This window comes from Equus caballus, chromosome 11, assembly GCF_041296265.1.
Source record: "Equus caballus isolate H_3958 breed thoroughbred chromosome 11, TB-T2T, whole genome shotgun sequence".
Lineage (NCBI taxonomy): Eukaryota > Metazoa > Chordata > Mammalia > Perissodactyla > Equidae > Equus > Equus caballus.
In genome coordinates this window covers 54566787-54592217 of record NC_091694.1, presented here as the reverse complement: position 1 = coordinate 54592217, position 25431 = coordinate 54566787, and the positions used below count along the sequence as shown (strand labels likewise).

The 25431-nt window shown below is 38.3% G+C and overlaps 1 protein-coding gene across 2 annotated transcripts in view; it reads right to left on the bottom strand.

Annotated features, from left to right (window-relative positions):
• The window catches only part of MAP2K4 (mitogen-activated protein kinase kinase 4), a 136285-nt gene that overhangs the window by 101225 nt on the left and 9629 nt on the right, over positions 1-25431 (bottom strand). For both annotated transcript variants that reach the window (XM_023653528.2, XM_023653527.2), the window contains one exon: positions 968-1070. In XM_023653528.2, coding sequence (XP_023509296.1) covers positions 968-1070 — 103 coding nt within the window. The remainder of the gene's footprint in view (positions 1-967; positions 1071-25431) is intronic.

Below are 25431 nucleotides of genomic sequence, written 5' to 3'. Positions count from 1 at the left end.
ATAAAATGCATCCCAACATCAAAAGAAAAGGAAATAGCAATAGAGGTACCTGTTGGGGAAGAATAAATATGTTTGCATTCTAGTAAGGTTTGAATAAAAATTGTTGAGGAATTACTAAAAACGATAAAATATGTATGCTGACAGCTTCTTTAACCATACCTTCCACCACTTGCTTTACAGTTCTCAATACAAGAACTAGGTGAAAATTATTTTCATGGACATGAGTATAAATGTAAAGGCCTGGCTTTGACCCTTCATGTTCACGTAGGTTTTAGGGGGAAGAAGACATTATTATTTAATACATCACTTCACTTGAATTCAATCAAAGGTTTCTATAAAATATTATTCTGAAAATATTATTTTAAATTAACTAACAGATGTTTCTAATACTTTCAGTGAGATGCTACAATATCATTTCCATTTTTTAATAACAAATATTCAGGGAATAAATAAAAATATAATCACTGATACCTGTATACTGACATGAACACACTCTTTGAACCTCCTGTGACATGGAAATCTTGCAGGAATTTAGTTTCTTAACAATAGGAATCTATTTTGCTATCTAGTAAGTGGGGATGATTTGTGCAGATCTACAGAGGAAAGTTAAGTTTCCTAATTATCACTTACAATTTAACTAGAAATCCAGAAGCTAAGGTATAAACAATATTCTCAGAGAATTCAGTAAGAGAGGAATTTAAAAGATATAAATGTTTCTGGATCTTCAGCTCTTTTTCCCCTTTAAATAAACTTTAAAGAGGAAAATTGTGTTTACCTACTTTAGACTACAGAATCAACAGCTTTCTATTTAAGTTCAAATAGTAATATTTCAAATGGCCCATAATATTTCAAATGGCCCGTAACAGAAATACCAACCCCTCAACTTGAAAAAAAAAATCATACAATACAGTAACTTTAAAACCTTTGCTTGAGTTGAGCCTTTTATTTGATGACCAGGAATACTCACATGTGTGGGTTTTGAACTCCTGTAGGATTGGGATTCAGAGTAAACCTTGCTGTAGATTTGAAAGGTGGATTTGCAAAATTCAACTTCAGTGCTTTGCGTTTACCTAAGAAATAACAAATAAAAAGTAAAAGTTTCAAGTACTATAAAACAGGTACTATTCTGAGGGCATAAGAAATTCACACCAAAGGGAAGAAAAACTTGCTTTAACATATAGTTAATATAATACATAAAGCCAACAAAGAAGTCAGAATTAAGAAAAAGTAAATAAAAATAATCTAAAGTTGTTACTAACCACAAATCACTCACTATGCTCCAATACAACAGAAAACTATGCTCAGTGCTTCAAGGTTACATTGTTCAGAGATGTTAACACTTTTGCAAATGAAACTACCACTATAAAAGTCATTTACCTCAGCATAGATATTGAAAAATACTAAAATATTACCACCTTTCCAGTGTTACACTTTAATGCCTTGGTTTAATAAAAACCATTTTCCCTCAAATGTAATATAAACAGTTGAGTGAAGATTCTAAAGTATTTTGCAACCATAACAGGCTAAAACACATCACAGCACAGTCAACTTCAAGTTAATAACACAGGTATTCTAAATAATCATTTCTCTGGAGCAATTTCTTTGGGATGGGGAGGGGAAAAGTATCAATATTTTATATCATACAAACAAAACATGTTCATTACAGAAAGGCCAGAAAATTCAGAAAAAAATAAAGAACAGAAAAATATACAAAATATTAGATACATCCATAAAATATATATGGGTTTAAAAAATTTCATAAATATTTATGTCCAATTACCCCAAAATAATCATTATCTATTGCAGATTATTCTCCATAAAAAGATACAGACATTGTTTTTTTTCCTGTAAGTAAAATCAGACCACAATACTGTTTTGTAGCATGCTGTACTCGCTGGCCATATTTCTTTCTATGTCAATAAACCTTACAAGATCATTCCTTTCGCATTCTCCTATATGGAAACTTTTAACACAGTTGGGTTTTTAAGTATTTGTAGCACATCCTGGTTTCATGTACATGTTACAGGCACTTTTTCTAGCACTCACTCTTCCCAGTTTATTACACATATATCTACCTATTCAAACATCTCTGCGATCCAAACACTCCCCCACCTCCGTGGACGCAGAAGACGCCTGGGAGGGCTCAACCTGTTCAGGCTGGTGCTTTCAATGAGGTCTGAAAGTTTGAGTGTACCGCACTAGTTGGACAGGGCTGCAGGACAAGAGCACAGAGCTCCTGGCCACGGCTCCTGGATCACCTCTCAGGGACGGATCTTTCTTTCTAAAGGATAATGTGAATTCCCAAAACAAGACATATCATTTTCAGAAATGATCATAGTACAGTGTGAATTTTCCACATAATTTGCCCTTTCAGGTACCAAACATTTCTTTTAAAGCAGTTTTTATCTGACAGCAAGTAGAGACAAGACATTCAAACTACACATGCAAAAAGTACTCTATGAAAAATGACAAATTTGGCTGTATTAAAAGGCAAAACTCTGGTATATTACCAACAAAAACTTTAAAAAATGAAAATGAAAACTTGGGAAAAATCCTTACAATACAAAACCAGAAACTCTAAACATATAAAGACATGGTACAAATCAAGAAAAAGAGAAAAATTAGCAAGGGTATGAACAGTAAAGCAAAATTGAGAAAAAGTATGAAAGGCACTCACCAACACCAAAAACAGTTACAATTTTTGTTCATGTGAAACCGGCAAACTCAGAGGTTTTACTTTATGCATATACATGTACATGTTTTTTAAGGATAACATGTTGATCAGAGTGACGAGGTAAAAGAATCATTAGTACAATACATCACTGATGGAAAAGTAAACTGACGTAACTTTCTGGTGAGAGGTACAGCAATAGACAGAGAATTTTTAAGTGAATGTGCTCTTTCACTGCTTAGAAATTCGTCTTTAGGAAATATTCAAAGGCCGAAGATTATTCCCAGGCCTTGATACCTAATGGAATTTGCCCTGTTGGACTCTGAACTTGCTTGGAACTGCTGATTCCTTTCTTCCTTCAATTTTCTCTCCTTTTGAGAATCTCTCTAACTGTTATCCAATGCCTGACCCACCACTGTATTTTGGAAGCAGATAAGTTGTCTTCTAGTTCCTGGGTCCACAGATGGAGAGGAATTCTGTGTCACAACGGATCATCCTCACAGGCTCACCCACGCCTGATTAAGAGGATTTTGAGATGTGAGCTGATGCTGTAGAGAGTTAAGACTTTCAGGGATGTTGGAGTAGAGTGAACAAATTTTGCATGTGGGGCAGATGTGAATATTTCGGGGCCAGGAGGCAAACTATAGTGCACTGAATAGTGGCCCCCAAAGATACCAGGTCCTAATCCCCAGAACCTATGACTATTATTTTATATGGCAAAGTTTCTGGAGATAAAATAAAGTTAAGGATTTTTACAATCATAAATTTGAACGAGTTCAACACCCACAAATTCCCCAAATCAAAAGCTGAACACCGCCTGTCATGTGGTGTGTGCTTGAAACCACCTGGTACATCACCCATAACCTCTCGATGGTGAAAACTGATAAAAGACTAAGATCAAAGGCAGGACAATAACAAAACAAAGAATCATTGTGAAAAGTAGACAAAGAAAAACACCAAAATTGGCCCTTTCTTCAAAAGCCCAATTTGAGGAGACAGTAGCTAATCTTTGCAGGTAAATAAAATATATTATTATAATTAAAACAAACTTTTCTTGGAAATAAAATATTTATTTAAATACACACACATACATACACACAGAGCTTCTTTTTCAACATCACATTCACATTTAAACAAAAATAAACTGAGGTCTTTAAAGGACATATACTGCATACACGAACAAGCACACAAGTGTCACGGTTTAGATTTAAACACACTCCATACTTCAGAAACATCTGCAAGTATCTTGAAAACTATCCAAGCACATATTCTGATCATTCACCAACAAAATATACTAAATAATTCTATAAAAGTTCAAAGACTCTCCAAGCAGAGATGACTCAGAGCCTAAAACTGGGGCCAAGGGGTTTGGGATAAGAGCAAGTTACATGGCCTGTTCTCACTGGTGCACCCCAACCCTCCAAATGATGATCAGTTTAAGATGAATCATAAGGCAGTCTTGAGGAGAAGGAACACCTCAGAAAGTCAATCAAGGCTGAGATTCAGGGAAAGGGAGAAAAACACAGCTTTTATAATACTTTAGAGAGACTTTTTCTGCCTATCTGTAGGCATGCGTCTTTTTTGTTTGTTTGTTTGTTTTAGCAACCGTTCCCCTCCTATCCACTTTCTCTAAGGAAGACCCTCTAGGTCCTTCTCATCTTTACTTCTCTTCTCAAGGGCCCCAAAAAAACAAAACCCTAAAGGCAACCTGTCACCACGGATTCAGATATTTTTAATGAAAAAACTACAAACAAAAAGGACAGTAGATCAATATGGATTTCTTTCAAAAGCTGCAATAAGTTCCACAGGGAGAAAAGGGTATAAGGAAGGAACTGATACTATAAATGGCCGGTGGAGGTTTTAGAAAACTAACTAGGAATAAAATATTTATAACATGGTTTAAAGTAATTGATCAAGAGGATTATAATTTTGTGATTATAATTCCCCCTTTGGTGAGACTGTGACAAATAATCAATTCCTAACCAGTCAACAGAGACAGACAAGAGCCTCCTCTTTATCTACAGCAGGATAGAAAGCAGGTATGATCAAACATCTTAAATTATCTACACGGAAGAAGTTTCCTGTCAGAGAAGATCATCTTTGTATACTTAAAACCTAAGTTCAGTGCCTGATATAGAAAACGCTTTCAAATATTTATTGATCTGGGAATAAATTTGACAGGGACAACCCCAGACAACTCAATTGTGGGTTAAACTAACTAGAAAAGGTTTCTGTTGGTTGCAGCCAAGAACCCTGACTGAGAAGGAAAATATTATCTGTCCTCATGCCATCACATTTCTGAAGCACTGCTACATCCTTTAGGGCAACACTGCCCATTTCTTTTCACGATGTGGCTTATACAGAAAATGAGGACGTTTGTTCAACACACCAGGAAAACTAGAATCACAGCTGGCCCAGAGGCTGGCCTAAGTGGTTCAAGCAGCCTGAAGCCCCACTCAGCCACTCCAAGGACTGAAGGGATCAACGTCTCTGTATCACCCTTGAAACTGTGGTTTCGAAGCTCTGCCTTAAGGCCCAGTTCTTCTTAAACAACCTTTTCCATAGCATCTATACACAATTTCTTCCTCAGAGTTTTCTTGAGAGAAGCATTCCACAGCATGAGATCTTCAAGAATATTCAGAACTATGATTCTGAAGAACAAGGATTCGTCCAGGCATAGCCGTACTCACTAAGGCCCAGGAATATCTTTTGCCCTAATTCTGACCACAGAGCAACTCACAGACTCTCAGAATATGGAAGTTGGAAGGATGACATCTTTCAGCTTTCTCTGGCCTTAAGCAAGATGATAAAGAGCCCCGAATATTCTCCCTCCACCAACTTCTCAAGCAATACAAACCTTTAACATCATTTTCCACAATCAGCTAAGCTGACCTAATAGTTGAGTTCAACCTTGGCCGAAGATCCCACCAAGGGCAGTTGAGAGTCCACCACTCCAGTACGGAAGATGACCAGTTCCTGCAATCTAGGCTACCAACAGCATCTCTCTTCACCTTCCACAGAGGAGGAAAAGAGATCATTTCCTCATTATTCACTAAGAAGCAACAACATCTTTTAGCGTTTCCAAAAACATCAAAATCAGTCTGTCCTCAGAGAGATACTTTGTTTACACTGAGTCCACCCTGTCACCTCTCCCATCCTCCTCAAACCTGTTCTCATTAAATTGTGAGCAATTTTCTGTTCTAAATGTTTAACTATCTTGATTTATCTTTGAACTCTGCAAATCACCTGTAATAGGTAACTAGAACAAAACAGATCAACAAATATTTATTGACTTAGAATTATTAGATTTTTTTTTTTTAATCAACATTGCACTATCCTCTCATACAACCTAGTGGGCTTATTTTCTTTTATTATATCATAGGAAAGAAGGATTCTGTTACCCTCACGGTCAGAATCAGAGAATCAGAATCTTCCCACCCACTCTGTAAGATTGGAGACCATCTCTAAAATATTTCTTCAATCTACCTATCTTCAACAGCAGTAATTTCACCTAATTTGAAATAGTAATAGCAAAGTTCTTATTGTTGATGGCAATAAAAATCACTGAAGGACCTGTAATAGCTGTCTCTAGAGGACAGCTTTTCTGATATAACGCTAATGGATCACTGTGGGATACCTGGTAGATGGTTACAAAAATAGCTACCAATGAATTACAGCTCCCCATTTCCATAACTCTCTGCTATGTGACTTTGCTGCTCCTGCCATGGACAAGCGGGGTCTATTTCCCTACCTCTTGAATCTGGACTGGCTTTGGGACTTGCCTTGACCAGAAGAATATAGCCAAAGGGATGTTGTATGAGCAAAGCTAAGCTTCATGAGGCCTTGCAGCTTCCACTTTCATCTTCTTGGGAAGCTACCGAGTCTAAATGTAAGGCAGTTCAGGCCAGCTTCCCCGATGATGATGGCCACATGGAGCAGAGGTCCAGAAGTCCCAGCCTTCCCAGCTGAGCTGAGTCTGCCCCAAGAGACCTACTAGCTGAATGCAAACACCCACTAGTGAGCTCAGGTGAGACCAGAGAAATACCACCCATCTAACAAATAGAATCATGAAAATTAAACAGTTGCTCTTTTAAGCCACTACTCACAGGCCAAAGAAGCTAGGTAGGAATAATCAAAAACCAATCAGAATCAGTCCTTCTTAAGGAACCCCCACTGCTACCACAGGGGGGTCCCTAGAACCAAGCATAGGAAAAAGTGAGAATTTAAAACTACAATGTACAAGTCACTCATATAGTACCTTCAGGAATACTGGTGGGGGCTAGCCCCACGGGTGAGTGGTTAAGTTCGCACTTTGCTTCAGCAGCCCAGAGTTTCACAGGTTCAAATTCTGGGCGTGGACATGGCACCACTCATCAGGCCATGCTGAGGCGGCGTCCCACATGCCACAACTAGAAAGGATCCACAGCTAAAAATGCACAACTATGTACCAGGGGGCTTTGGGGAGAAAAAGGAAAAGAATAAAATCTTTAAAAAAGAAAAAAATACTGGTGATTGACCTACAAGTGTTCAGAGCGTCCCACCAGAGGTAGGAGAAAAAGGACTGCCTCAAATTCTCACTTCTCCCTTAGCTCTAATTCTTAGTATCTCATTTTCAAAACAGAAAGAGTATCCAGAACAACTTGTTTAATTATCTGTAATCACTCGTTATAAAATGAGGAACACACAATTCCAATTATGCAATTTTACATTTAAACAATTTCAGAAATGAGGAAGTAAAGTGGCAGACAAGAACTTACTTTCACTCCTTTTCTGCCTAAATGACTACAGTGACCAGTGCCCTAACTCATTTCATAAGCTCAAGAGAATGAGAGAGGAAGGATGTTAGACTTGGAATTAGAAGAAACAGGCAACTTTGTCAGTTCTATCCTGGACTTGCAATCTCAGGCATTCCAAATATTGACTGAGCTACTGTTGGCTAATATTATATTGCCCCTCTCCTCCAGCCTTTGATACATAAGAGAAATTTCCAAGAATTCATAAAATCTCACTTCGAACTTTGAACTCCCACCAATAAAATAAAAACTGTTATTCATCCATGCAGCTAAGCACTTTGGAAGCTGGATTATTCTGAGTTTGTTTAGGAAACCAAGTAAACATGCCAACAGTCCCTTGTAGCACATTTTAACACTTTTGTGCATAAGATGGATTTCTGGGAAGTCCAATGTGATAATTTATACAGCCACAGGTAGGTGCAGAAATATCACAATTTTACACAAGCTGTTGTACCAGACAATGGAGACAAAAAGATAGATAAGGCAGCTGACCTGTCCACAAAGACTGTTTTGTTTGGCATCCTGCCAAAATTAAAAAGGAATGTGGTAGGAGGAAGCTAAAAGGTAGAAGTAGAGGAAAAAATTACTTTCGAAGATGCTAAGTCATCACCACTGAAATACGGGTGAAGATAAAAACAGAGATATTTCTGTGGTCTAGTAATTTGCACATATATAAAACCAAGATATAAACAGTCCCTTACTTGGCAAGCACTGCTGTGGTGAGGATTAATATAACTTAAAAATGCAATGGCTGGTAAATAGCTATAAAAAACGGTAACTACTATGTTAGTTATAAGTATTAAAACCTAACTGAAAAGTTAATTAATTATTAAATTCTCTAAAAAAGAAAAAAACTGGAAAAAGTTTGATACATTTTAAACCAACAAAATATATGAGCAACAAGAAAAAAAAATTCAGCTTGCTCTGTAGCTTCATTTAAGCTAGTATCTCGGGGCCAGCCCCATGGTCGAGTGGTTAAGTTCACGCACTCTGCTTCAGTGGCCGAGGTTTCACCAGTTCGAATCCTGGGCGCGGACATGGCACCATTCATCAAGCCATGGTGAGGCGGCGTCCCACGTGCCACAACTGGAAAGGATCCACGACTAAAAATACACAACTATGTACCATAAATAAAATAACCTACTCTCTCATAAAAATCCCATTCCTATCCAAATCCAGCATCCCAATGGTGCTCATTTAGAAACTAGAGACACCAATACACAGTGGTAGAGCCAGTCTACCTAGTTTTAAAACTCAGCTCTGCCACGTACCAGCTACTCTTGGGCGAGTGACTTCGTCTCTCTGCCTCAGTCCCACTCCTGCCAAACAGGATTAATATTACCTTGCTCACAGGGGCGTTGGGAGGAGTAAAGATGTTACTATGTGTAACAGTGTCAGCCACATCATCACTTATTTTTTCTCAGCTTTTATGACCTGTTACATCCAGGTATATGATGGCAAGTCCTGAACTAGGATGGTAGATCACCAACACCACTGCCTCCTAAATATTAAACGTTTTCCTCATCTGACAAGCTTGGGCCTCAGAGGCTCCAGTGCCAAAGAAAGAACCAAAATAATTTACTCTCACCTTTCCTGACCTCTGGCAGATGATTCACAGTCCTCTCCTTGGGTAGAAAATTTTTTTAACCTGAAATATCAACGACTCTGTTATTCCTCTATCAGTTCCTGAAGGGGTACTGCTTTGACACAAAGGCACATCAGCTTCTAGCAGATTCTTACAGACTCCACACAAGGGCAAAAGAAGCATTTCGCTTGCTGTAGACGACATTAAACTACAAGGCCCTTGATGGGTTGACCAAAGTCTTCAGGGAGAGTTTCAAGGCTTAAAAGCCCCAAACACACTCCCAAGTTGATCATCCAACTAGGAAAAAAAAACCTTTAAACTAGTTTTCTATCATAGTAAAATGGAGAGTTTATTAAGTTTCATGGAATGAAGCTCACAATATGCCCTGAAATCCTTCCAAACCTAAAAGTAGAAACTTATAATTGATTCCTCAGTCTCTGACTCAGCTAACCATCAACTCTGACATTGATTACACAAGCCCCTCTGTGATCAGCAATAATTTTACCTCAATTACGTACAATGTCATTATTATGGGTTTCTATAGGTAGCCACATCTCTGAGCTAGCAGTTAATTAAAGGCAACAAGAGCATCACTTTTGATCAGACTGAGCCAAGATATCTACTACCAGCAAACAAATATAATTCCTCACGCTACACTGGCCAAGTCCTGATTAGTCTAAACGCTTCAAAGATACCCAGGGAGCCAGTTAATTCAGGAAGACCCTCCTGGGATTACCAACACAGCATAAATGTCAAGGCTTTACCAAAATACACAAGACCTGAGATGCCTTCCCACACAGTCATGCAGATGGAATCAAACAGATTTCTGTTGAGCAGAATCTTAGCTTTGGATCTCCGTAGTCCCAAGTTCTTCTGTAAGGTCCCCAGGTTCATTGAGGAGCAAAAAGAAAATACTTTTGTCTGAATGATGTAGCCCCAGCTGAAGTCACTACCTTCTGAAACGACAAACTGGGGGGGTAAAAAAGAGGCTTATCTAATCTAGATGACAGCAAATATCCCAAATAAGAAAATACCAACAAAGCACACAAATGGTTCATTAACAAAAGGATACAAATAGAATACAAATAAACCATTAACATGAAAAAATCATCAAATTATAAAATTCTTCTGATTATCTAAAAAATTAAAATTCAGTTTTTGCCTTTAATACCACACACAAATAAAAAGAATCCTAATATCAATGTTAAAAAGGGTATGAAGAAGTCTCTTCAGAATTTATCACAGCTGTACTTTTACATCTATTTTTATTTGATGTCTACCTTCCCCACCACACTCTAAGCTCCAGGAAGGCAGAAATTCTATTTTTCACATGCCTCAATGCCTAGAATTACACCTGACACATAAATCCCTAACATTTGTTCAGTAAACAAATGAACACAGACAAACGAATAAATGAACAGATTACTGCCGTGAATATAAATTGGTCCACTTTCTAGAGGGTAATATTTAGCAAACATCTCAAAATGTCCTTACAATTAACCCAATAACTCCATTCCTAAGAATTTATGCTTTAGGAAGTTAAAGATTATACAAAGAAAGTTATTCAAAGCAGTGATATTTATGTTACATTAGTTGCAAAAATTATGGGACATCCCTAACTGGAATACTACATTACCACCAAAGAAAACACACCACAAAAGACTACTGACATTAGAAAATGTCAGTAACAGTAAGGGCCTTTTTTAATCAGGCAATGTGTCTAATAAATTATCATTTCAGTAAAGCATATGTGCTTATGATAATTTATAATACATACACAGGCCATTCTCCAAAACTGGTGATTAATTCAAGGTACTACAATTATAGGTAATTGTTTTCTCCTTCTACTTTTCCGTGTTTCAGTTTTTCTACACTAAGCATTTATTATATCTGTTTTAAATATAATCTCCTCACTACTCATACCAGAGCTTTCTAAAAGGGATTAATCTCTTCTCTAAGCCCAATCGTACTGAGGCCTAGAGAACAAGGAAAAAAATGGCCTTAAAAAATACATCTATAGGCACTTTCATATGCCTGCTAATACAACCTGGACATTCCCATACCCCTACAATCTTGGAGTATTTCACAAATGATATCTTTTGGGATTTTTCAAGGTATATGTATTAGCTAAATTTAACAATAATTTAATCTCCAACAAAACAGGAAAAGCTTATCCAACACAATCCCACCCCCCGGCACCTCCCCCCAACTCCATGCTCCAATGATTGTGCAGGCCCACCCTCCAGGGGAACCTGAAAGAGCTGGACTTCCAGTTACACACCCACCTTGAGAAGGTTCCAAATGGATACCCAAAAGGTGGCAGCCATCACCGTCAGCACACTCCCACCCCCAGTTTAGGGGAGAGGAGGAAGAATGTGCTAATAATTCTCTGAGTTCTTCAAGGGTCCCCAGACTGTTTATACCATCATCATTCACATCCTTAACAAGAAAGGCCTAACCTGCTGCACACTCGCACTAATTCCATTCACACAGAAGCACTATTGCTATACACGGTGCTGAGAGTCCCAGCCAGGAAACGGCAATGTTTACAGCACAGCAAGTTGGTAAAGGTATCAGCACCTTGTCCAGGCACTCAGAACACTTTAAATCCACGTAACGCCTAAAACTGGGCCAAATCCACAGGACACTGATGTTCTTAAGCCTCAAATTTGTGAGGGGTCCCATGGAGACAAGCGAGACACAAAACTGGTGTTGACCAATTCCAACAAAACTTTCTATGCAGAATGGTCAAAGTGACCCCTTCTTCTGTGATGTGTAGGTCAGACAGTGACCCCTCGACATTCTAATTAAGCTCCTCATCAGCTCCCTAAAGTTTCAAGTTGAAGTCTCACCATGCACCAATAACAAGATACTAGGATTTCTGGAAAACTATCCACATAACTGACTTTTTTTTTTTTTTTTTTTTTAAAGATTGGCACCTGAGCTAACATCTACTGCCAATCTTTTTTTTTTCCCTTCCTTCTCCCCAAAGACCCCCAGTACATAGTTGTATATATTCTAGTTGTAGGTTCTTCTAGTTCTGCTATCTGGGACGCTGCCTCAGCATGGCTTGATGGGTGGTACCATGTCCACGCCCAGGATCCCAACCAGCGAAACACTGGGCTGCCGAAGCAGAGCGCACAAACTTAACCACTCGGCCATGGGGCCAGCCCCCTAACTTACTTAATAGCCATCTTTCTAGTGGGCCAAAGCACGTAATACGCATACTCATGAAAACTGTGTCAAGAAAAGTCACAAGGCTTCTTCTGGTTTTCATCAGTATCCCAGAGCCCACGCAGTGGCTTCCAGATGACATCCCTGTCGAGGCAGAGGCACTCAACACACAGCAGATATTCTCAGAATGGCTTCCCTGAACTCTAGCAAGGAACCAAAGTGCCCACTGGTTCTTAGGTCATATTTATTTTTCCTGCTTGGTAAACCCCAGAACATTCTATAGTTCCATTTTAACTTTCAAGCACCCAAAATGAAAGAAACACATTAACCATATCTTCTAACCACACCATCAGTGTTTTTTCAATCAGTGTTCAAACCTTTTTCATCTGCGCCATGATGTAAAGAAAAGAATATCTGCACCACACAATGAAGGAAAAGCAAGGCTGTTCTTGGCTAAAGGCCAACGACTGAGAGCTCTAACGAGTTGCCTCAGGCCATAGAGCTAAGAGGGCTGTACTTCAGCTGTGTTCAAAGCAGCATCCAAACTGAGCTACCAAAACAACCAGATCTGACTTCTTGAAGAGTTTACTTAGAATAATATTACTAACTACACAACAAAGCCAGATTTTTGTCAAACGTTAATTTCTTCCCTTATCTGCCCAAAATATCAATAAGGATTGCCACCAGTCATAAGTAATTATATATTTAATTATATGTATGTAATATGTAAATAAATATATAAGTAATTATATATTACTAATCTCTTCTAGACTCAAACCTATATGAACTTCATTAGCAAGTAGATTCAGGCAATTTAGCATCATAGTGAAGGGACCCCTTTGGTCTGAGGAGATGGGGCATGTTGATCCATCTCACAACAAAAAAATCAACTATCTACTAGCCAAAATGCTATCGGGTACCCACTCGTCTTTCCAGGCAACTGTAGATTAGCCCTCCATAGCTCTAAAACCTTACAGATTCAAAGCTATGGGCCTACTGTGTGCAAGGTAGTTTTGCTACAGACAGTATCTGTGGTATAATAAAAATATATTTGGTATTTGTCCCAGGTTCCTAGCACAGAGCTCCTACAACCCTTGGAATTTCCTAAGTGATAGAGCAGCGTCTTCTGTTATTCCTAACAAGCCCCTTTCAACCATACCTGAGTTTATACTAACAAGATTGGAGGAGGCAGAGTCATGACCCACATAACTTCAGGATGGGAACTGGTCTCCAGAAAAACCAATCAACTGATTAGAGGGTTACAACTTCCAGCCCCACCTAACCTCCAATGGAAGTGAGAGGGGCTGGACATTGAGTTCAATCACCAATGGCCAACAACGTAATCAATCACGCCTATGTAATGAAGCCTTCATAAACAGCCCTAACAACAAGTTTGGGGAGCTTCCTGATTGGTGAACACATCCATCAAACTGCTAGGAGGATGATGTACCCAGAGAAGGCATGGACAGCCTCCCTCTCCATACTGTGCCATACACATCTTTTCCATTTGGCTGTTCCCGAGTTGTAAGCAAAGCGCTTACTTGAGTTCTGTGAGCCACTCTAGAAAATAACTGAAACGGGGGGGGGGGGGGGCGGGGTTCAAGGGAACCCTCTAATTTGTAGTGCGTCAAGCAGACGTGTGGGTAGCCTGGGCACCCCATTTGCAGCTGGATCTAAAGTGGGGGCAGTTTCTTGTGGGCTGAACCCTTTTAACTTGTGAGATCTGACACTAACTCTGGTAGATAACCTCAGAATTGAACTGAATTGTTGGACACCCAGTTTGTGTCAGAGAACTGGAGAATTGCTTAGTGTCAGAAAACACCTCAGAGTGTCAAAATTTGAAACATTGAAAAGTGAGGAATATTAAGATTTCCTAAAGGCAACAAAAGTCAGTTTCAAGAAATAAATCTTTTCTAATTTCCATTAATACTTGTAATTGATGTTTTATGCTATCCAAATCTATAAGCAAGCCTAAAAAGAGGTGAAAAATATTCCAGTCCAATTAGAGATAAAGTGGGAAGATACGGTTTATGAATGTATTTTTCTCTATCACATATCAATAGTTGATTTATAAACTGATATGATAAAACATCTTACCAAGGATTATCAAGCCAAAAGTCCTTCAAACACCTTGGCAGATTCTTGATTTCATGTAGGTCTTCTCAGAGCAAAGACCGAACAATAAAATACATGACCACATTATACTAGCTCAGGAAAATCAGATAGAGGGTCTTATTTACTTCTTTTCCTTTCTATTAGACTCCACAATGGATCCCAGTTAACTTGTTAGTCCAAGCTCCAGGGAATACTTGACTTTTTGACCCTATTGCCCAAATAGCCTATCCCCAAAGCAAAAAATTCACACCAGCATATAAAACTTTACCTGTAGTAACCCTGCTTTTCACCATGTCCTTAGCGATCCAGAAAGACAAAAGAAGGAATCAATTTTGTTTATATGCATAATTTTGCATACATTTTAATCAATTAAGATCCTTTAGACAGCCTTCAGGTAACCTTTTACCACTAAATGGCACCTTTAAAGGACAATAAGGCTAAATTTTACTGACCATTTGCATTGACGGTTGGAGACAACCTGCACTCAAACACGTGACCTACTTACTTCTGTGAAGCACTGGAACACAAGGGTTTTCCCAGTAGCTTACTCTACCTGAAGCAGTAGAGCTGTATTTCAGTAAGATGACTTCCCCATTTCTAAAATACCATCAACAGATCAGCAATAATTAATAACTGCAGAGGAGGGGGGAAAAAAGTCACACTATATAATTTTTAACTAGCATCAACAACATACTATGTTTATCTATCTAAGAACCCCTTTTTCTTTGGGAACACAGTCAACGTTTGAACATAAGCATTCTTCGCAGTCAGAACCTAAACACTCATCTGGATGACTTCTGACCGCTGGAAATTAGAGAGAGCACGCAGGCAACTCAGTGCTTTTCAGAACAGCACCTGGCATAACACAGGAACTCAAATACTTGTTGAATAAACGAATAATTCAAGCTATTCAAGCTCAAGTTTTTAATTTAACACTTAGAACATATAGTTTCAGACATCTCAATTGAGGGTTTTACCCATATTTCCTGATAGATCTAATTTGTTGCTTTTTTTCCATTAATCAAAATATGTCAAAGTAGGTTCTCTGAAAAAGTTAGCTAGAAGCTTTAACTAGAGAAATGCTCCTAACTGACAGAACTTCCTGACACAAGAATTAGCCATCTTCTGGCTTTAAAAAAGATATCTGACATTTTTAACTGCCTTGAATTGCATGACACGTGACAACTTTTGTATACTCAACTGACTTTTTCCATTTCAGTGATGCATTACACTATGAATTTTTTTAAAGAAATTTTATGTAATAATTTGACCCAAATTTAAATTCAAGTCCAACTGTGTTACTACCAAAGCAAATAACAGAGGTGGGACATGAATAAACATCTTCTATACAAAGCTAATACTGTACCTCTATGTATAAGCGATAACTACAGCACTATTATACTCCTCTCACCAGCATCTGAATAGCCTTGGATCCCACTGAATACTTCTCAATTTAAAAAACATCAAGGGGCTGGCTCCGTGGCCGAGTGGTTAAGTTCGCGCGCTCTGCTGCAGGCGGCCCAGTGTTTCGTTGGTTCGAATCCTGGGCGCAGACATGGCACTGCTCATCAAACCACGCTGAGGCAGCGTCCCACATGCCACAACTAGAAGGACCCACAACGAAGAATATACAACTATGTACTGGGGGGCTTTGGGGAGAAAAAGGAAAACAATAAAATCTTTAAAAAAAAAAATCACGATGTGAATAACACCTTCATCTCTTACTGAACACAACTAAGTACTATTTGTTGCCTGCAAATGTATTCTATAAATTGAGGTTTTCAAAAGGTTAGACTAAAGTAAGATTAATCAAGAGAGTAAACAGCAGGCAGAGAGGATATGTTGCATCCTATCTACTTCCTGAATACATAGGACATGACAGTATCCTCATTGAATTTTCTCTAATTTGTTATCTACAACTCCTGTAAAATCAAATCAGTTTTAGAACATCATGGAAAAACTTTAATAATTTAGTTACTAGATGGGTGACTGAACAAGAATAGTGAAAAAGGAAAGTTGGTTAAGAAATTATTACTACTGAAGGGTGAATAATGACACCTGTTGGACAAGAATAAACAGGTCACTGAGAAGGCAACTGCTAACTGCAATACAAGAAGTTCACCAAGCTTTTCTATAACCTGGAAGAGGACTCTTGTTTACTTCTGTTCTCACCAAATTGCCTTTTGATGACTAATTCTGGTTCCTAAGTACAGAGAAGGCAATGCCCTAAACGACCTGAGCACTGAACATAAATTAATTAAAAAAGCTGCACTCCGGTTTGAGATTCATCTTAAGCAGAACTGGTCTCGCATACCCACTGGTTCTTCAACTTCACCAAAAAACGTCAAGAATTACTATTAGACATGGTTTTTGATTATCTTCACAGATTAGGAGGTTTTGAGAAGTTAAAAAGAACGCTGATTAATGAATAGGTCAACTCATGTTCCAGGGTATGAAGCACAGATAGATGTACGTCCACTTTTAATTCTCCCAAAGTACAGAAAAGCACAGTAAATGTTTGTGTATATGTGTGTGCATATATGCACATACTGTCACATCCACCAACACTGGTGCAGTTAAGTCAGAGATGATCAATGCTTAACTCTCTAATTTGCATTCGATGGTATGCCCCAAACACAAACTTTGTTTTTTGGCTGACCACAGCTACTATTTGCAGAGCCCAAAAATATTTGGAAACACAAGTTAACCAGTCCCCAACAAAATAGACAAAAATCACTGATGGTGGCCAAAACCACCATGTGAAAGACTGAAGGGGAACTTTATCCTCCATGAATCACACTGACAGCACCTAAACCCACTGATGGATCTTAATAAGAGCTACAACCAGAAAGCACATGCCACTTGATGCAATGCAACAACACACAGCACCACCTACGAAGTGTTCGTGCCAAAAATTTGAATCTCTATGTGATCAAGCCTCTATATCTAACCACGAATTACGAGGAAATATAAGGCAAAGGGGAACATGTGAAACACTGACTACTAAAAGGATGTAATCAGCCAAATCCAAATGTGCAAATGCGACAAAATACACGACCCAATTTTTCAATGAATAAACGGGCAAGAAAAAAAGGAGAGAAGAGGGAACTACCACAGATTTAAAGAAACTTATAAGACATATCAGCCAAATGCAATAGGTATGTGGACCTTGTTGAAATCTCAATTTAAATTAACGGTAAATGAGGCATCTGTAAGGCATGAGGAAATCTGAACAATTGAGGGGCTGATAATATCATTTTGTTTACTTAACAAAATGATAATCTTACTGTACATGATGATCCTGAGGTTATGTATTTAAGAGTCCTTATCACTTAGAAGACATGTGACTGATACATATGTGGATGAAATAATGATAATCAGAATTAGCTTTAAGATACTTCAGTAGAGATAGGTGGAGGGAGGAGGAACAAATGAAATAAGATTGGCCATATGTTGATAATTTTTGATGCTATGTAATGGGTACACGGGGGTTCATTACATACTCTTCTGTTTTTGTGTATGAAAACTTCTATCATTAAAAGTTGTGTTTTTTTAAGATTGGCACCTGAGCTAACATCTGTTGCCAATCTTCTTCTTCGTCTTCTTCCCAAAGCCCCCCAGTACACAGTTGTATATTCTGGTTGTGAGTGCCTCTGGCTGTGCTATGTGGGACGCTGCTTCAGCATGGCCTGACAAGCGGTGACATGTCTGCGCCCAGGATCCGAACTGGCGAAACCCCAGGCCTCTGAAGCAGAGCACGTGAACTTAACCACTCGTCCACGGGGCCGGCCTGCATTAAAAGTTTTTAAAAATTAAATAATGTTCTTCCTTCCACCTCTAACTAAAGGAAAGTGAGAGGGACATAAATCATTGCTAAAAGAATCAACTCATTGTTAAGAGAGCCTGTATACAAATATGTCCTCACCTATGACCAGACCAAGGTCGCACAGTCTGCCACTCATCAGCTGTCTTACTTTGGAAAATTTACTTAAGCTTTCTGTGCTTCTGTTTCCTCATCTATAATAATTATTATACCTACTTCAAAGCATTGCTGTAAGAATTAAAGGAGTGGGCCAGCCCCATGGCCAAGTGGTTAGGTTCACACCCTACGCTTTGGCAGCCCAAGGTTTCGCCAGTTCAGATCCTGGGTGCAGACATGGCACAGCTCGTCAGGCCACGCTGAAGCAGCATGCCACATGCCACAACTGAAAGGACCCACAACTAAAAATATACAACTATGTACCGGGGGGCTTTGAGGAGAAAAAGGAAAAATAAAATCTTAAAAAAAAATTAAAGGAGTAAAGTACTTAGATATATATAAAGTGCTTAGAACAAGGTTGAGCACACAGTAAATAAGAGTCATCTATTATTGTTTGTACCGCAGAGTCTGTTTCTACATGTTCAGTCTCTCAAAGAACACAAGCTTCGTCAGAGTACTAGGTTCCAGATTTAATTCATCTTTAAAGACCTCAGTGTCTCTTACCATTAGTGGTATACACACATCTGTTAACTGTCAGATTTGGGCCTCTGTTTATATCACCTTATAATAGGTTCTCTAAAGGGGAGGGAATATGCTTGTATCTACTTGATCTTCATTTCTGATTAATGTTCACTTAATTCTACATAATGAGAAGATGAACACCAACATGGGAGTTGCAAATTTCTTCCAGTACATCTTTTCATCTAGACACTTGTGTCAGAATTTTGAAAGCGCTCATAATATCATGTAATGAGAATTCAAGTATTTACTACACCTTGTTTAAAAACCAGCACCCTAAATTGATAAGTAAATTGAAAACCACTTTGATTAACTGGAGGTTTAGTTGGGAACGCTCTCTGGAAACTTTCCACATCATTTCTGCCCTGTATCTGTTCAAGCACAAAAGTTGTGTCAAACATCCCTTCATTGGGCCAGCCCCGTGGCCAAGTGGTTAAGTTCGTGTGCTCCACTTCAGCGGCCCGGGGTTTCACCGGTTCAGATCCTGGGCACAGACATGGCACCGCTCATCAGGCCATGCTGAGGTGGTGTCCCACATAGCACAACCAGAAGGACCTACAACCAGAATATACAACTGTGTACTGGGGGGCTTTGGGAAGAAGAAGAAATTAAAACAAAAAAAAGAAGACTGGCAACAAATGTTAGCTCAGGTGCTAATCCTTAAAACAAACAAAAGCAAAAGCTAGACTATTGGCGGTGAGCATGATTCAGTCTATACAAAAGCTCAGATATAATAACGTACACCTGAAATTACACAATGTTATAAACCAGTATGATCTCAATAAAGTTGAAAAAAAAATAGGGGCCGGCCTGGTGGCACAGCAGTTAAGTGCGCACATTCCACTTTGGCGGCCAGGGGTTTGCCGGGTCAGATCCCGGGTGAGGTCACGGCACTGCTTGGCAAAAGCCATGCTATGGCAGGCGCCCCATGTATAAAGGGGAGGAAGATGGGCATGGATGTTAGCTCAGGGCCAGCCTTCCTCAGCAAAAAGAGGAGGATTGGCAGTAGTTAGCTCAGGGCTAATCTTACTCAAAAAAAAAAAAAAAAAAAATATATATATATATATATATATCTCTTCATTGCTAGCAGCAAAGTTCAACTGGCAAATGAAGGGAAACTTTCTGCAATGTGGGAGAATCACTAATTTTGTCATCGTTCAAAAATATCACACATTAAGCTTTCCTAAATGATTTTTAAGGTGCAATAGCTGTTGGAAATATTACTTCTTCTAGCAACAAAAACCATTTTTCAGGAGGAATTAACATTCCCACCACTTTCAAGATCCAAGATAATTAGGCAACATTCCCCTTGACATAACACAAGGTATAAAGAATACGTGAACCTTCACTCTGCCTATACCACTGCTACCGTTCAGGGGCTTTGGTATAAAAGCCATTTCCAAGCAGATGGACTTTCTGCTGGCAGTTTATCACAGGCCACAAAGATAGTGATGAATATCCTGGAGGAGGGGCCGGCCCCGTGGCCGAGCGGTTAAGTTCGCACGCTCTGCTCCAGCGGCCCAGGGTTTCACCAGTTTGGATCCTGGGCGCAGACCTGGCACCACTCATCAGGCCACGCTGAGGCAGCGTCCCACATAGCACAAGCAGAGGCACTCACAACTATGAACTGGGGGCTTTGGGGAGACAAATTAAAAAAAAAAAAAAAAAGATTGGCAACACTTGTTAGCTCAGGTGCCAATTGTAAACAAATATATATATATCTATACTGGAGGCAAGTAGGGTTTATGGCAAATCCTAAAAAGCCTCATTTTTCAACTAACTTCAGTATCTATATAAATTTCAATAGAACTTGTTAAACTCCAATAGTAGCAAGTGCAGTCGTTCTGTTTCTTAGGGTTGCTGAAAAACTTAGTTGAGTTTAATAAATTCCAAACAATAAAATTGTAGTTATTGGGTGTAGATTTTTGCCCCATGCAGAACAGCTTGACCCTCCCTCTACTCCTTACTGCCCCTGGTTTTCTACACCCCACATCCAGTAAAGTCAAATGCTCTCCCGAGCAAAACATCATCTTTTACAGACACTTCTTATCAGGTCAGTAAACTGACTAATGACTTCCTCAAATTTCTGGAAAGATTCACAAAATATCCTTCCTTTTCTTTATTGTTTCCTTTTCATTATTACCAATTTAAAAACAATTAGGGATACTTATTCAAAAAGAATAGGTTCACAACTCAATGAGAATCTGTCATTAGGATACCTCCACTTTTTCTCCAAATATTCTGATGTGCAGCGTTACCAAAAGCAATCACTACCTGTGATCTAATTTCTATTAGTGACTTCAAGGGTAACAGTCAGCTCTGGAGCATCTAATTTTCTAAATAAAGATCCCATTGCTATACAAACATTCCCAAGTAAAACAATTTTTAAAAGCCACTAAAAGTTTTTAAAGCTATCAAAAGTGTAAGCAAAGCTACAGAAACTCAACACTACCAGAACTTTTAGCACTCAAGAACCCTACACAGCCATGGCCTGAAAATACATTGAGGGGGCGGGGGGTGGGGGGGAGAGGGGACCTAACAGTGCCCCTGTGAGAAACTAACTTATTAACAGAGTATTTGCCAAACCTCTGACTACTAACACTTTGATTAGCACAGGATTTTGTTAGGCATTTTCTGAGGAAAATCCCTATGCCCCAAGGTCTTTAATGGGTCACAATTCTCATCCACATAAAAAACCAGAATGTTGATACACTAAGGTAAATTTGACATTTATAAAAGTTTTTCTCAAAAACTTTCTTTCTAGGCAAATCTCACCCCTCCCTCCAAAAAAAATGGTTTTATAAAGCAAAGCAAATCATATTCTAAAGAACCGTGTTTACGCACCAGCCCATTAAAGCCACTGATGTATAATTCAAATTTGTTCATAAATCACATAAACATCTTCACAAGTACAAAATCATTATCTCCAAATGATAAATGATGAATTACTCCACCTTCTAATGTAGGAGCTCTGCAATGAAAAGAGTATTTTTCCCTAAAGTAGTCCTAGATTCAGACTTCAGAAAAATTCAATGCCCAACACTGGTAAAAGAAATATAACACTGTTGTCTTAAATAATTATAACTTTATTTACTTATTATCTTAAATATGTATTACCTTAAACATATATACTCAGAAAACCAAAAGGCAAATAAATGCACAAACTATAACTGATAAAAAGGAGGATCATGAGGTGCAAAGTGGATTTTTATTGAATTTCTATAAAAATCTAGTTGCAAAATTAAACGTGTAATCTCACACTATTTGTTTGTGTGTGTGACTACCCACACACACATCTCCAATAAAACTCCACTAACTTACAACAGGCAGTTGTAACAAACTGATAGGAATAGTGATACAGCAGCATCAAAAACAAAAACTGTGTGAAAGTCAAACAATGGAAAAAAATTAATCCTTCAGAGCTTCCATTAGTCATCAGAATCTTTTCACAATAAGTCTTGCTGATTTGTGACGGAGAATTGAGCATTTGAAGCAGTAGTCCTCAAACCTACTGGACTTCTAACAATATCCAATTTTGCTCTCTTAGTACCCCATCCCCTCCTCCAGTAATTATATGATATATAATTATTTTTAATGAATTAAACGTAAGTTTTTCTGATAATTTTGAAACACCCTTAGAATAAAACTGGAGATTCTGGTACTAGAGTATGCCCTGATAGGTGAGAAAACACTCCTTTGGTGATTTCAAGTCCTTTATTTTTAAAGAAATGAGTGACCACTTTCAACATAAAGTCAATGTCTATATTCCAGAGCAAACTGGAAGAGAGAAGACAGACTGCAAACATTCCAAAACTGCACTTTTAATTTTTAAGTCATGCAAATCACAGGACTAGTCTTAGAAAAAAGTGTTAGTATATGTAAGCAACTGAAAACTTAGCCTAAAATACAGGTACCAAAAGCACAAAAATAAATGCTGTCAACTTAGAGCCGGCCATCCCTACCCACATCCCAGCTCCAACCCTCCCTGATACGTGTGCTCCCTTTCCTAGAGTTGTCCACTGAGGTCTGAGCCAGCACAGACAGCTCTGCTTAACTTCAAAGTAGGGCAGACCCATTGCTGGATCTCTGAACCACGGTTCCCAGTCAGGAAAGCATCCATCGTGAGACCACAGCACCCCTCATGCTTGTTCTCTCTCATGACAGAACACGAAGAGCAGAGGTGCCCAGCACACATCAGCTCCTGCACCACTTCACCCTGGGTCCAGCTACTCATCAACCTGTAGCGTCAGTAGTTGAACACTTAGAATCAACGCAGGACCAACTCCAGTCCACTATACTAAGAGCCCTCTAAGGGCAGGGACCTACTTGATTCATTTCCAGACCAATAATCTCCCTCACTATATAGTATCTAGGTATCCAATATGTGCTTCATGAATGAATGTATAAAACTGTGTTGAATCCCAAAAGCTGGAAAATAAAGAGGAGGACCTCCCAAAGAGAGAGGAAGAAATAAAAAGGGAGACATGGGAAAGCTGTCACAGTGGGAAGACGAAGTGAAGACAACCAACAGCGAGCATCACAGTGGGATTACATATGCTTCCTTGTTAGATTCTTCCATATGTACGAAAGTAGGCAACACCACAAACCCATCATTCTGTAACAACAGGACAGGGAAAGGACCATGTAGACAGTCTAAAGGCATTTTTAATCTACCTACAGAGCTATGTATAGACACTGTAGTCACAACTGTAAACTTAATAAGATCAATACATTTCTCCTGTTTTGTGTCCCCAACAGGACTAAGTTAGAGAAAAGAGCAACAACGTGAATGTAGTTTTAAATTTCTTAAATGGTCAGTGGTTTTCTTTCATCAGATTTTGTCAATATAGACATGAAAAACTAAAAATTATATTAAATATTAAATAGAAATATTCTATGTTAAAATGTAAATGAAAGCTAAAAATTGCCATAGTAGATGTGTTAAAATTAAAATACAGGGGCAGGCCCAGAGGCATAGTTGTTAAGTTCACACACTCCGTGTCAGCAGCCCAGGGTTCACAGGTTTGGATCCTCACTGCAGACCTATGCACTGCTCATCAAGCCATGCTGTGGTGGCATCCCACACACAAAAGAGAGGAAGACTGCCACAAATGTTAGCTCAGGGCCAATCTTCCTCACCAAAAAAAGAGAAATTAAAATACAGCATAAAATAGAAGTTGCAACTTCATTACATATAGATACATATCATATATGGAGATTCATTAAGGGCAGAAAATCATATACTATTTTTAGTTTAAGGTAAGTAAAGGATGATAATAATGGACCAATTAAAAAGTTTTTATCCTAGGGTTTAGCTGCCCTACTCTACCACTCATTACATATTTATATCATGAGTGAACCATTCAAGATATAAATTGTTGCCAACTACATTTCAAAGGAAGTCACAACGTTCAACTAACGGAAATTAAGTATTTTGATTCTGTCAGAAAATTTAAAAACAGCAAAAATGTTTTCTCCAGGTTAAACTTTTGTTTCCTTTGAACTCACTTACTTAAAAATGATGCATATCAGAGGATCTAAAATGTACAGCATGGTGACTATAGTTAACAATACTATATTATATACTTGAAAGTTGCTAAGAGATTAAATCTTAAATCTTCTCACCACAAAAAAGAAATAATTATGTGAGGTGATGGAGGTGTTAACTAACCCCACTGTGGTAATCATTTCCCTATACATACGTGTACCAAATCACTACACTGTTCACTTGTTCACCTTAAACTTACACAATGGTACACATCAATCATTTCAATAAAGCTGGGGGGTGGAGAATGCTATCTATCAAAAAGCAGCCACCATTCTTCCCCACTGTATAAACAAATAAGCAGAACAACAAACTAGTTACGTTATATTTGGGGATATTTTTACGTTAACTGGAGAGTATCCTCCTTGACTTAGGATTTTTTAAAGTGCATTTTACACAAATGATATCTAAGTTCAAAATGCATTTAACTTTATAAATTTTACTGTATAGAAACCTATTCTGTATTCTATGAAGACTAGTGTCCTAATATAGAACGCTAGTCTATATTGGGGGGTTGGGAGGAGGCAGGAGGAAGAAACAAGCTTTGTTTTAAAGAAAAAAAAGTTCAGATGCATTAAATGCATGTTTAAAATAAATCAGTTGTAAAGCATGCGATCTCTGAGTACCGTTATATACTTTTTGCACCACAATCTGAAAAGCGAACTTTCCTCAATTTGTGATTTAAATCATGGTTAAATCCAAAGACCTACATACATCTTTCTATAACTGTATATACATGAATACCTATATGTAGCTTTCTATACCTGTATACATCTAAATCTAGCATGTCTTTCTATACGTATATACATCTGAATATCTATGTACATCTAATATCCATATACCTCTTTCTATACCTACATACATTTGAATACTTATATATATCTTTCTCCTATTTCAATTTCAAGTGAAACTATAACACAATTTTTTTGTATTTGGGAAAAGAATGAAAAATGGAAGCTCTTTTAATGTAAAATTGCCATGGTTGGTTAGTTGAAACAATAGTGGACACATTCCCAATACCAAGACGGATATGAAAAAAAATAAGGAGCA